General features: G+C 48.5%; 1 protein-coding gene across 8 annotated transcripts in view; it reads left to right on the top strand.

The window, feature by feature from the left end:
- DNTTIP1 (deoxynucleotidyltransferase terminal interacting protein 1) overlaps nucleotides 1–12,795 on the top strand; it is a 127,664-nt gene that overhangs the window by 107,512 nt on the left and 7,357 nt on the right. For 3 of the 8 annotated variants that reach the window (XM_073309781.1, XM_073309783.1, XM_073309782.1), the window contains exons 2-4: nucleotides 9,734–9,805; nucleotides 10,991–11,087; nucleotides 11,618–11,716. In XM_073309781.1, coding sequence (XP_073165882.1) covers nucleotides 9,750–9,805; nucleotides 10,991–11,087; nucleotides 11,618–11,716 — 252 coding nt within the window. In that variant the 5' untranslated portion in view covers nucleotides 9,734–9,749. Of the gene's footprint in view, nucleotides 1–9,329; nucleotides 9,440–9,733; nucleotides 9,806–10,990; nucleotides 11,088–11,617; nucleotides 11,717–12,795 lie in introns of those variants that run through there. The other 5 variants (XM_073309779.1, XM_073309780.1, XM_073309778.1 and 2 more) reach the window with 4 other exon arrangements.

Genomic DNA, 12,795 nt, shown 5'->3' with positions numbered 1-12,795 from the left:
GGGGGACTGCATGGTCACCTGTGCTGCTGAGCTTGCCACGCTGACCAAACAGGAAATGAAATTCAAAATTTCCCAGGGCTTTTCCTGTGTACCTGGCTAGTGCACCGGAGTTGAAAGTGCTGTCCAAAGCAGTCACATTGGAGCACTCTGGGATAGCTCCCGGATAATTGCGTCTGCACTACCCCAGATTTGACCCAGCAAGGTCGATTTTAGCGCTACTCCCCTCGCCAGGGAGGAGTATAGAAGTCGATTTTAAGAGCCCTTTAGGTTGACGGAACGGGGTTGGTTGTGTAGACACATTCATTTTAAAATCGACCTAACGCAGCTAAATTCGACCTAACCCTGTAGTGTAGACCAGGGCTCAGAGGAACTGAGCACCAGCCATTCCCACTGGCTTCAGAACAAGTTGTGGGTGATCAGTGCCTCTGAAAATCAGGCCAATTTTATTTAAGCCCCTAATTTAGTTTTGTTTTGTTTTCTTCCTTTTCTTACCTGCATCAAAATACTTATTAAAATGCTCTCAGCATGGCCAGTGACCCATGGACACTTACTCATCTCTAGGTGGGCTAAGAGTTTTGGTCTCTTGACTCAGTCTAGTCTTCTATGTGGCAGCCAGGAACAGTTGACATGTACTTACTTAGGGCTGGTCTACACTTAAAAGTTTTGCTGGCTAACAGAATGTTGGGAATCATGAAGAAAGGGATAGATAATAAGACAGAAAATGTCATATTGCCTCTATATAAATCCATAGTACACTCACATCTTGAATACTGTGTGCAGATGTGGTCACCCCATCTCAAGAAAGACATTTTGGAATTGCAAAAGCTTCAGAAAAGGGGCAACAAAAATTATTAAGGGTATGGAACAGCTTCCATTTGAGGAGAGATTAATAAGACTGGGACTTTTCAGCCTGGCCAAGAAATGACTAAGTGGGGATATGATACAGGTCCATAAAATCATGACTGGTGTGGAGAAAGTAAATAAGGAAGTGTTATTTACTCCTTCTCAGAACACAAGAACTAGGGGTCACCAAATGAAATTAATAGGCAGCAGGTTTAAAACAAACAAAAGGAAGTATGTCTTCACACAACACACAGTCAACCTGTGGAACTTGTTGCCAGAGGATGTTGTGAAGGCCAAGACTATAACAGCGTTCAAAAAAGAACTAGATAAGTTCATGGAGAATAGGTCCATCAATGGCTATTAGCCAGGATGGGTAGGGACGGTGTCCCTAGCCTCTGTTTTCCAGGAGCTGGGAATGGGGGACAGGGGATGGATCGCTTGGTGATTCCCTGTTCTGTTCATTCCATCTAGGGCACCTGGCATTGGCCACTGTCAGAAGACAGGATACTGGGCTAGATGGACCCTTGGTCTGACCCAGTAGGGCCATTCTTATGACATATCTATGTCAGTTAGAAGTGTGAAAAAAATCACACCTCTGACATCGCTATGCTAGCAACAGGTCCAGACACAGTTACACCAGCAGAAAAGTCATTTTGTTGATAAAGCTTATTTTGTTCAGGGACTAAATACAAACTCTACTGGCAATATACTGGCTTATATCTTTTGCCAGTATAAGTTGCATGTCCACTAGGAGGGTTTGCTGATATAGCTAAACCGGTATAGCTATACCACAAACACTGTCTAGTGTAGACAAGGCCTTAGTAAAAAAATAAACAAAAAAGTTGAAAACTAGTAGGAAAGAGAGCCATTGCACCCTTGCAAGCCAGAGGTATGGAATTCTACACTGTCCTTCAGATGTTCTGTTTCAATTAATCTGTTTGTTTGAGTCACACTACAGGATCATAACACAGGAGTCTCAGACACCGGGGAGAATGAACGAGAAAGCAGTGCTTGGAGGCACTTCATAGAAGCGAGTATCTTCAATGGCCCCCATTGCTGTAGTCTCTGAGCATGTCTCAATCATTACATGATTTATCCTCGCAACATCCCTGAAGTAGGCAAGTACCATTATTCTCATTTCACAGAGACTATCTGACATGCACAAGGTCACACAGGAAGTCTGTAGCAGAGCACGGAACTGTGACTTGGGTCTTGTCTACAAAGAGACTTAGAGTATGTCTACACTTTGAGCTAGAGGTGTAAATTCCCAGCTCAAGGAGTCAGACCTACACTTGCTCAGAGTGAACTAGCGTATGAAAAATAGAGCATAGCCACAGCGGAACAAGCAGGGAGTGGGGTTAGCTACTCAGAGTATGCACCTAGTGTCTCGGGAGGATCACATTCAGGGCAGCTAACCCTTCCTGCTGCTCATGTCGTGCAGCTATGCTCTACTTTTAGTGCGCGAGCTTGATCAGAGCTAGTGTGGGTATGTCTCCTTGAGCTGAGAATCATCCCTCCAGCTCAAAATGTAGATGTACCCAGAGTGAATGGCAGGCCCACTCACTTTAGATAAGCTATTACCAGCAGGACAGTGGGGTGGGAGGAGGTATTGTTTCATAGTCTCTGTGTGTATATAAAGTCTGCTGCAGTTTCCACGGTATGCATCCGATGAAGTGAGCTGTAGCTCACGAAAGCTTATGCTCAAATAAATTGGTTAGTCTCTAAGGTGCCACGAGTCCTCCTTTTCTTTTTGCGAATACAGACTAACACAGCTGTTACTCTGAAACCTGTCACTAACAGTGTGTGAGCTTGCCACGCACTAACTGGCCGCATAGACCCTGCTACCACGCGCTAAGAGCTCCGCAGAGTAGGGTTTTTGTTATCATAGAGCCTTGAACACATCACAACCACTACTGTATTTAGTCTCAACCCCTCTGGAAGTAGGAAAGTATTATCCTCATTTTCCAGGTGGGAATATTGAGGCTCAGAGAGATTAAGCAACTTGTCCAAGATCTCAGAGTGAGTCTGTTGTAGAGCCAGGAACAGAACCTAAATCTTCTTAACCACAAAATCATCTTGCATCCTTCTTTAGGAGACACCTGGGGCAGAGGATAGCTCCCCATGTATCTGGCATATTATTGGCACTGCCAGGATGCAAATAATAAGAGAGGAGACTATTAGAGGAGAGGCTCTGATTGAATTTGGATTTAAGAATAAATTCCACTCCCAAGTTACAGCCACTCAGACAAGTAATAACATTCCCCCTGGAATGTACAAATAAGCCACACAACTCACGATCCCGTAGGGCAACAGTTCTCAAACTGTGCGTCGGGACCCCAAAGTGGGTTGCGGCAACCCCATTTTAATGGGGTCACCAGGGCTGGCTTAGACTTGCTGGGGCCTGGGGCCAAAGCCCAAGCCCAACTGCCTGGGGCCAAAGCTGAAGCCTGGGGCTTCAGCCCTTGGGTTTCGGCTTTGCCCCTCCTCTACCCCTCCCATGCCTGGGGTTCAGTCTTTGCCACCACCACACCTTCCTCCCACCCCACGCCCTCGGCAGCAGGGTTCGGGTGAGCTCAGTCCCCACTCCTGGAGTCATGTAGTAATTTTTGTTGTCAGAAGGGGATCGTGGTGCAACTGAAGTTTTAGAAAACCTGTCCTAGGGAATTCCACTTAACATTGGCCTGATCTGCTTCACTGTCAGGCCCTCATCTTGCTGGAACACACAGCCTGTTGTGGGGTACACTCCCCACCCTCCTTGCATGGAATACAGCCAACAACAAGAGAAAGAAATACAAAGGTGATGAATAAACGCCTAATGAGGACTCACCCAAATACAGGATCTGCATGGTCTGGGCAGCTTGCACTTGCAGGAGTACTTGTGCCCTCTAAGCTTCCTGTTCTAGTAAATGGAAACAAGTGGGCTTGGCTTTTTAGAAAATGAAAGCTGGCTCTTCATCAAACCCTGCAACACAATATGACGTACTAGCTGGAACCCTAAATGCCACACCGCCTGAGCATGGGGACAGAGGAATAAGACACAACTTCATCAGATTGTGATAAGGAATTTATTAAATTGTAACTGAGCATCTCCCCACTCACACTCCTAGGGCCATTATTTCTTCCTTTCAGACTTGGGCAGCCATTGTTCTGCTCCTCCCACAAAGGGTTTCATGCTCCCTCCGTGTTGCTCACTACATATAGAACTGATCCGTAATGCCAACACATTCTCCTCTTTCAGACTCCTCATCCACATTTCTGCTGGGATGTTGTCAAGAAATCAGCCAGTTGATGGTGGCCATGTTGAAGGGTGCTTAGGAAGAGCTGATATTATTGATTGATTGTGGGGAAAAAAAATTCTAATTATTTCAAAACACCACGTTACCCAGGAAATGCCTAATCCTGACCCAATTAAGTCAAGGACAACACTCCCATTGACTTCAATGGATACAGGCTCAAACCTGGGTTGAGCCTATGTAGCAGTATGAGCTTATTACTAGCCTTGTCCTTCCTTCCCACTTCTCTCCTCTTGTTCATCACACTCACCTCCTGTGTCTTATCTTATATTAGACTGTAAACTCTTCAGGGACAAAGACAGTTTTTTCCTGTATGTATGAAAAGCGCCACAGTACACGGGGGTGCCAATTCTGACTGATGTCTTTGGGTGCTATTTTAATGCATGCTGATAGATAAAATATAAGCATAGACAGATAAAATCTGGCCAACAAATTAGTAAATCTTTGTCAAACAACATAATACAATATAATACACGGTAATGTTTCTTTATATTGTAGGCTGGAGGCTTTGGAGAAGTCCAGTGCCACCAGCATCTGTGAACTAGGCCTGAATGAAGAGTTTGAAAGAGACAATCCTCTCAACACTTGGCTCACTTTACTAGAAGAAATGGTAATGTTTCACCCACCCGTATCAATAGAAAGGGTTTTTGTTTGCCTATATCCAAACCTTTATTGAAGCAAAAAAGTTTAGTTCATAAACGCATATGTTGAACCCTTCTAATTGTGCTCTGCTTTGTAACTAGAAAAGGAGGACTTGTGGCACCTTAGAGACTAACCAATTTATTTGAGCATGAGCTTTCGTGAGCTACAGCTCCCTTCATCGGATGCATACTGTGGAAAGTGTAGAAGATCTTTTTATATACACACAAAGCATGAAAAAATACCTCCTCCCACCCCACTCTCCTGCTGCTAATAGCTTATCTAAAGTGATCACTGTCCTTACAATGTGTATGATAATCAAGTTGGGCCATTTCCAGCACAAATCCAGGTTTTCTCACACACACCCCCCCAGCTTTGTAACTGATCAAGATGAAGTTTTAAATCAGATTACAACACAGAAGAGAGACATCTTTCAGGTTCATCAGATCCTAATGTTCCCTGGGCTATTGGGGGAGGTGCAAGAGAGACGACAAGCTCCAGCTCCCAACGGAGGATTGGAGCTGCAGTAACTTTTTTTCCCAGTTAAATTCCAGCTTATTTTAGATGGAATGAGGGAAACATTTACTGATGATATGATGAAGCAAATGGGTTAATGTCTATGTGGGGGGAGGGATAGCTCAGTGGTTTGAGCATTGGCCTGCTAAACCCAGGGTTGTGAGTTCAATCCTTGAGGGGGCCATTTAGGGATTTGGGGCAAAAATTGGGGATTGTTCCTGCTTTGAGCAGGGGGTTGGACTAGATGACCTCCTGAGGTCCCTTCCAATCCTGATATTCTATGATTGTGGTCCCTCTAACATCCAAAGGGTGAACTGAGTTAGAGACCAAATCCAGTCTTTATAAGATCCCTCTATTCCTGATTTGGAATTAATAGTACAATTTTTCTTACATTTTTCAAGTTTAAAGCTATCTTAATGGGGAATATTTTACTAGGCAAAGCATCCCACTGCTCTCGTAAATTTAGCAGTTACAAGCTGTGTACGATTTTGGACAACTACTTGTTTTTCTTTGCATATACATCAGTTTTTATAGGTTTAATACAAATGACCTTGTGTAGAAAGACTGTTTCTTCATGTAGCATAAGATTTAAAATATTTAAATAGTCATGCAAGTTCTAAGGGCTGGACTTCCTCTTCATTAACTCCCCGTGACATGCTTGTGTTTCATCTGCACACTAAACGGCACTTTTCTCTCCGCTTGGTTTATTTATTTGTATCTTGCTGCAATACTGCTTTAGCAAAGACACATTTCAAGGACTGTAAATGATTGTAAAGGTCTCTGCAGCTGCTCTGAGTATGGGTTACACTCTCATGCTCCCCTGAGCAAATCTATAGGCAGTTTAACACCTAGCTGCTTTATGGAACCAGCACCAGACAGGAAGTGGGAGAGATGACAAATAACCACAGCACACAGTCTCCAGTTCGTGTTGTCTTCTTTATGAGCCCCTTTTGGGTTGGTGGAAAGAAGACCCTGCTAATTTGCTTGATTTAAAAATCATCTTATGTAAATTTCTAGTGCCAAATTTCCCCCAGACTGGTCTGTGGGGAGCCTGTAAGGATGATCTTTGAATGGCACTGGGTTCCAAGTGCAGCAGCTTACACCTTGTCCAAAATCCTTCTTGTGTCCCAGGATATATCTACAACATCTGCTGCCCAATGCATGCCTGCGAATTCTGATGCAAAATCCTGGATTTTCATACACACACACATGCAAAACCGGCAGAGTGCACATACATTTGAAAATCAAGATCTGTGTTGTTTAAAGGGCATTTGGAGGGGTTGAGGTGGAGCCAGCTGCTTCTCATTAGCTGCCCAGCATGCTGGGCACAGGCCATGGCACAGTAACACACAGACTGCACCCTGGCTGCTAGCATTTCCAGATGTTAACAAGAAGTTAGTTAGTAAGAGTATTGCCAGCAGATCAAGGGAAGTGATTATTCCCTTCTATTCAGCACTGGTGAGGCCACACCTAGAGTATTGCATCCAGTTTTGGTCCCCCCACTACAGAAAGGATGTGCACAAATTGGAGAGAGTCCAGCAGAGGGCAATGAAAATGATTAGGGGGCTGGGGCACGACTTATGAGGAGAGGCTGAGGGAACTGGGGTTATTTAGTCCGCAGAAGAGAAGGATGAGGGGGGATTTGATAGCAGCCTTCAACTACCTGAACGGGGGTTCCAAAGAGGATGGAGCTGGGCTGTTCTCAGTGGTGGCAGATGACAGAACAAGAAGCAATGGTCTCAAGTTGCAATGGGGGAGGTCCAGGTTTGATATTAGGAAACCCTATTTCACTAGGAGGGTGGTGAAGCACTGGAATGGGTTACCTATGGAGGTGGTGGAATCTCCATCCTTAGAGGTTTTTAAGGCCAAGCTTGACAAAGCCTTGGCTGGGATGATTTAATTGGTGTTGGTCCTCCTTTGAGCAGGGGATTGGACTAGATGACCTCCTGAGGTCTCTTCCAACCCTATTATTCTATGATTCTAAATCCCGGCATAACATATGGATTGGTAACTGGTTAAAAGAGAGGAAACAAAGAGTAGGAATCAAGGTCAGTTTTCAGAATGGAGCGAGGTAAATAGTGGTGTCCCCCAGGGGTCTGTTCTGGGACCAGTCCTATTCAATATATTCATAAATGATCTGGAAAAAGGGCTAAACAGAGAAGTGACAAAATTTGCAGATGATACAAAACTACTCAAGATAGTTAAGTGCCAAACAGACTGCGAAGAGCTACAAAAGGATCTCACAAAACTGGGTGACGGGGCAACAAAATGGCAGATGAAATTCAATTTGATAAATACTAAGTTATGCACATTGGAAAAATAATCCCAACTATACATATAAAATGATGGGGTCTAAATTAGCTGTTACCACTCAAGAAAGAGATCTTGGACTCATTGTGGATAGTTCTCTGAAAACATCCACTCAATGTGCAACGGCCGACAAAAAACCGAACAGAATGCTAGGAATCATTAAGAAAGGGATAGATAATAAGAGAGAAAATATCATATTGCCCCTATATAAATCCATGGTACACCCACATCTTGAATACTGTGCGCAGATGTGGTCGCCCCATCTTGAAAAAGATAGGGGGTCTGGAATGGCTCCCGTATAAGGACAGATTAATAAGACTGGCACTTTTCAGCTTGGAAAAGAGACGACTAAGGGGGTTATAAAATCATGGCCGGTGTGGAGAAAGCAAATAAGGAAGTGTTCTTTACTCCTTCTCATAACACAAGAACTAGGAGTCACCAACTGAAATTAACAGGCAACCGGTTTAAAACAAACACAGGGAAGTGTGTCTGCACCCAGCGCAGAGTCGACCTGTGCAACTCCTTGCCAGAGGATGTCGTGAAGGCCAAGGCCATGACAGGGTTCAATAAAGAACTAGGTCGGTGCACGGAGGACAGGTGGCCATTCGCCAGGCTGCGCAGGGAGGGTGCCCCGAGCCCTTGCCTGCCCGGAGCTGGGGATGGGTCAGTCCCTGGTTCCCTGTTCTGTTCACTCCCGTGGGGGCGCCTGGCCCTGGCCGCAGTCGGCAGACAGGAGGCGGGGCAAGAGGGATCCGATCGGATGGGCTCACAGCGCGCCTCTGGGGCGAGCGGCACCGGCAGCGGCAGGCGGGTGGGCCGGCCTGCGCGCTCTGACGGGCCCAGCCGGGAATCATAGAATATCAGGGTTGGAAGGGACCTCAGGAGGTCATCTAGTCCAACCCCCTGCTCGAAGCAGGTCCAATTCCCAGTTAAATCATCCCAGCCAGGGCTTTGTCAAGCCTGACCTTAAAAACCTCTAAGGAAGGAGATTCTACCACCTCCCTAGGTAACGCATTCCAGTGTTTCACCACCCTCTTAGTGAAAAAGTTTTTCCTAATATCCAATCTAAACCTCCCCCACTGCAACTTGAGACCATTACTCCTCGTTCTGTCATCTGCTACCATTGAGAACAGTCTAGAGCCATCCTCTTTGGAACCCCCTTTCAGGTAGTTGAAAGCAGCTATCAAATCCCCCCTCATTCTTCTCTTCTGCAGACTAAACAATCCCAGTTCCCGCAGCCTCTCCTCATAAGTCATGTGTTCCAGACCCCTAATCATTTTTGTTGCCCTTCGCTGGACTCTTTCCAATTTATCCACATCCTTCTTGTAGTGCGGGGCCCAAAACTGGACACAGTACTCCAGATGAGGCCTCACCCATGTCGAATAGAGGGGAACGATCACGTCCCTCGATCTGCTCGCTCTGCCCCTACTTATACATCCCAAAATGCCATTGGCCTTCTTGGCAACAAGGGCACACTGCTGACTCAATGATAGGGGCTCACTGAGCCCCAGACAGATGGGACCGGGGGCGGGGGCCTGGCTCGTGCTGTGCGGCCTCAGGCCCCGCCGCAGAGCGCGGGGGGCAGAGCCCCGGGCACTGACTGGGACCCGGGACCCAGCCCCCAGCCCCGCAGCAAGATGGCGGCGCGGTTGCCATGGCAGCCCGTCGCGCTCCCTCCGGGCGAGGCGTCGCGGGTCTGATGACGTCCGCTCGGCCCCGCTCCTTCCGGTGCGGCGGGTCGGGGGCGCTGCGCAGCCGGGATGGGGGCCGCCCGGGATCCCGAGCAGCAGCCGGGGCCGCCGGGGGAAGGGGGCCCGGAGGAGGGGGACGGGCAGCTGGTGAGCACGCTGAGAGCCGGCGGGGCGGGGCCGTCCGTGTCCGCCCGCCCCGCTCCCGCTCCCGCTCGGCCGGCGCCGTAAGGCAGAGCCCGGGCGCTCCAGGCCGGGGCCGGGGCCGGGGCCGGGCGGCCCCTGCGCTCGGAGCGGCCTGTAGGGTTTGCCTGACAGCCCAGAGCGCCCCCCCCGATCTAGGGGGGCCGTCTGTGCCCCCCCCGCCGGGCCCTGAGGTGGGCGGGGTGCGGGCCCCTCTCTGGGCACTTCCCGCTCCAACCCCCCTCTGCTCCTCCCCCTGCAGAGCCCCTGGAACATCATGATCAAGCACCGCCAGGTGCAGCGGCGGGGTCGGCGCTCGCAGATGACAACAAGGTACCAGCTGCCCCCGGGCTGGGGCCGTCACGGTGGGGTGCTGCCAGGAGGGGCCGCGCTGGGCAGCCAGCGCCCAGCCTTGCTCGTCCCGACACAGGGCTCTCCTGGCAGACGCGAGATGCCTTGGGCTTGCTGACGGGTCTCTGGCCTGTGAAGTCGCTGCATCCCGAGGTGTGCAGGTGCTCAGGGATTTTTCCCCTCTCGGGCAGTTAAAAAGACCCTCCCCTGCCACCCACCAGACCCACTAAACAATAGGATTAAACCCAAACAAATGGGGTTTGATATCAGGAAGAAGCAACGTTGTCTAGAGGACTGAGGAAAGGCAGTGTATGGGAGCTCCCAAATTCTAATCCTGGCTCTGCCATTAACTCCCGATGCGGCGCTGAGCAAGGCATTTTGGTGATCTGGGTCTTGGTTTCTCTGTCTGTAAAATGGGGCTTTTTACCCAGGGAAGTAATGTGCATAAAGTTCTTTGAAGACTGAAATGCTCTACAATTGCTAAGTGATGGTGGTCACTGTGAGATGACCCAGAGTCTAGTGGTAGCACAGGTCACTGGCTCAGCAGCCTGTCCAATCCTGGTGAAATGGAGATTCAAATGAGTATAAGAACGCCTGTTCTGGATCAAACCAATGCTCGATCCAGCCCGGTACCTGGCTTCTAACAGAGGCCAATGCCAGATACCCCAGAGGGAATGATCCCAGAAATTGTCAAGTGATCCATCCCCTGTCATCCAATCCCAGCTTCTGGCAGTCAGAAGTTTAGGGACATCCAGAGTGTGAAGTTTGGTCCCTGACCATCTTGGCTAATAGCCACTGATGGACCTATCCTCTCGGAACTTATCTGGTTCTTCTTTGAACCCAGTTATACTTTTACATCACTCCTCTCCAGCTGACACTTGAAGCAGTGATGAATTCAGAGGGGTGTTATATCCAACACTTCTCTTCTGTTGGGAGACCTAGGTTTGGAGTCAGCGGGTAATTGTGCTGCTAGATTTGGTGTGGAAATAAGCTTGCAGCCTGTGTTGTTAGAGTTATGTCCTTTGTTAGAAGTCTGTGAACTCTGATGGACATCCATGTGGGTGAGAACATTTGGAACAGCATTGTAGAGTGGGATTCTGGGCCTTGGGGATTTTCTGAGCTATGTGGGGCAGTAAGGGCGGGTGGAGTAATTTATCTCGTGTTCAGCTTTACAGATCCTGCTGTCTCCATGGATTTGTTGCGAGCTGTTCTGCAGCCTAGTATCAATGAGGAGATCCAAATAGTCTTCAATAAATACATGAAGGTAAAAGCTCACTAGGAAAGGGAAATCTCTTGGGTGGATCTCAGCCTTTTCCTGCCTCCAGCCTGTGCTACTAGGCACTGACCCAGTGAAGCCCCAGCCCTGTAGCCCTCTTTACATACACACCGCAACCTTGTGAACTGGATAAGAAAGGCAGGTGGGGGCTGCTCAGTCTAACCCTGAAAGGGTCCCACTCAGAGGGCTCCCAGTCCCTTCTGGAGGAGTCGAAATGCGCACAGTTAAGATGAAACTTTAAAAACAAGTTCTGGTGGACAACAGCGAGTGACCAGAGAGGATGGACTCTGCTCCCAAGGGGCACAGAACTTCCTGATGGGATTGCATCCCGGGTGCTCAGTGCTGACCCTGATGACCATACAGTATTTGGTTGTAGCATGAGCAGAAGTGGCTCCTGGAGTCACCAGCCCCTGACTTTGTCTGTGCAGATGAGAGCCTTGTCCCCAGGAGGCAGCCTCCTCTGGAAAGAGGTTAGAGCAGCCAGCGTCATTCTAACCATCTCTTGGGCCCCTTTCCAGTTTTTCCAGAAGGCAGCGGTTAACGTGAGAGAGAATGTCGGGGAGGAGGTGGACCCAGAGCAGCTCATCCAGGAAACATGTCGGAGCTGCCTAGAACAGGTAGGGCTGTGCCATTGCCAAACACAGCTGGGGTCACCGCCCTCTGGGAGTAGCCGTGTAAGAAAGAACACAGGGGTGGAAATATCTGCCCCACAATCTCCTGAGGATGCAGAGACTCACAGGCTGGGTGCCCAAAACCTCACAGTACAAAATGTCCTTGCTAACATGCCTTTGTATCTAGGTCAGGGATACTCAGACTGTGGCTCACCACCCACCAGTGGCTCCTTATTGTGTCTCCTGCAGCTCTTTGCAGCACACAATATTAAGAGGTGTGTGACTTAATTATTAACCAATCAGGGTGCTTTTACTGTGTTGTTAAGCAGTTGTAGCTAATAACATAATACATGCATCCGATGAAGTGAGCTGTAGCTCACGAAAGCTCATGCTCAAATAAATTGGTTAGTCTCTAAGGTGCCACTAGTACTCCTTTTCTTTTTGCAAATACAGACTAACACGGCTGCTACTCTGAAACATAATATATGGTCAGTCATTTTGCTGTGCGAATTATACAGTAAATGAAACAATGAATTCACACTCCTGTGGCTCTTTTCGGTAATGTTGATCGCTAATTTGGCTCCTGAACCACTGGGGTCTGAGTATCCCTGACCTAGGGAGAGCTGGTTGTAGGGATCAGCCAGCAGAGGGCTCTGGTGGAAGGAACTGCATGCTCTTCTCCAGCTCATGCACACTGTGGTGATGTTGGCCTCATAAACATGACATGGATGAGGAGCCGGGGTATGGAGCCAGCTCTGAGCTGCTTCTCCTCTCCCACCCCTTTCTCTAGTTCTCTCCAAGTCTGGTTAATGCAAAGCCAACCAACAAGGAATTTCAGGGGTGATTCTAGGCCCCCAGCAGCAGTGGGATGATCCCATCACCGCTGTAACCCAGTCAGCCTCACACCAGCCATGCCTGGCCAGGAGGTGGGGATCTTCCCTTTCACATCCCGATCTTGACACTGTTCTCCAGGCCTGAGGCACCTGAAGATCAGACTATTGCCGTGTGCTCGGCATGGGGCTGCCCCTTACAGCCAGCTGGAGACTGGCGGTGGTGCAGAACGTGGCACTTACTTACTGAGCGGG

This window comes from Lepidochelys kempii, chromosome 13 (genome assembly GCF_965140265.1).
Source record: "Lepidochelys kempii isolate rLepKem1 chromosome 13, rLepKem1.hap2, whole genome shotgun sequence".
Taxonomy (NCBI): Eukaryota; Metazoa; Chordata; order Testudines; family Cheloniidae; genus Lepidochelys; species Lepidochelys kempii.
The sequence above is the reverse complement of the archived record's forward strand: the minus strand, read 5'-3'. Positions and strand labels throughout refer to the sequence as shown.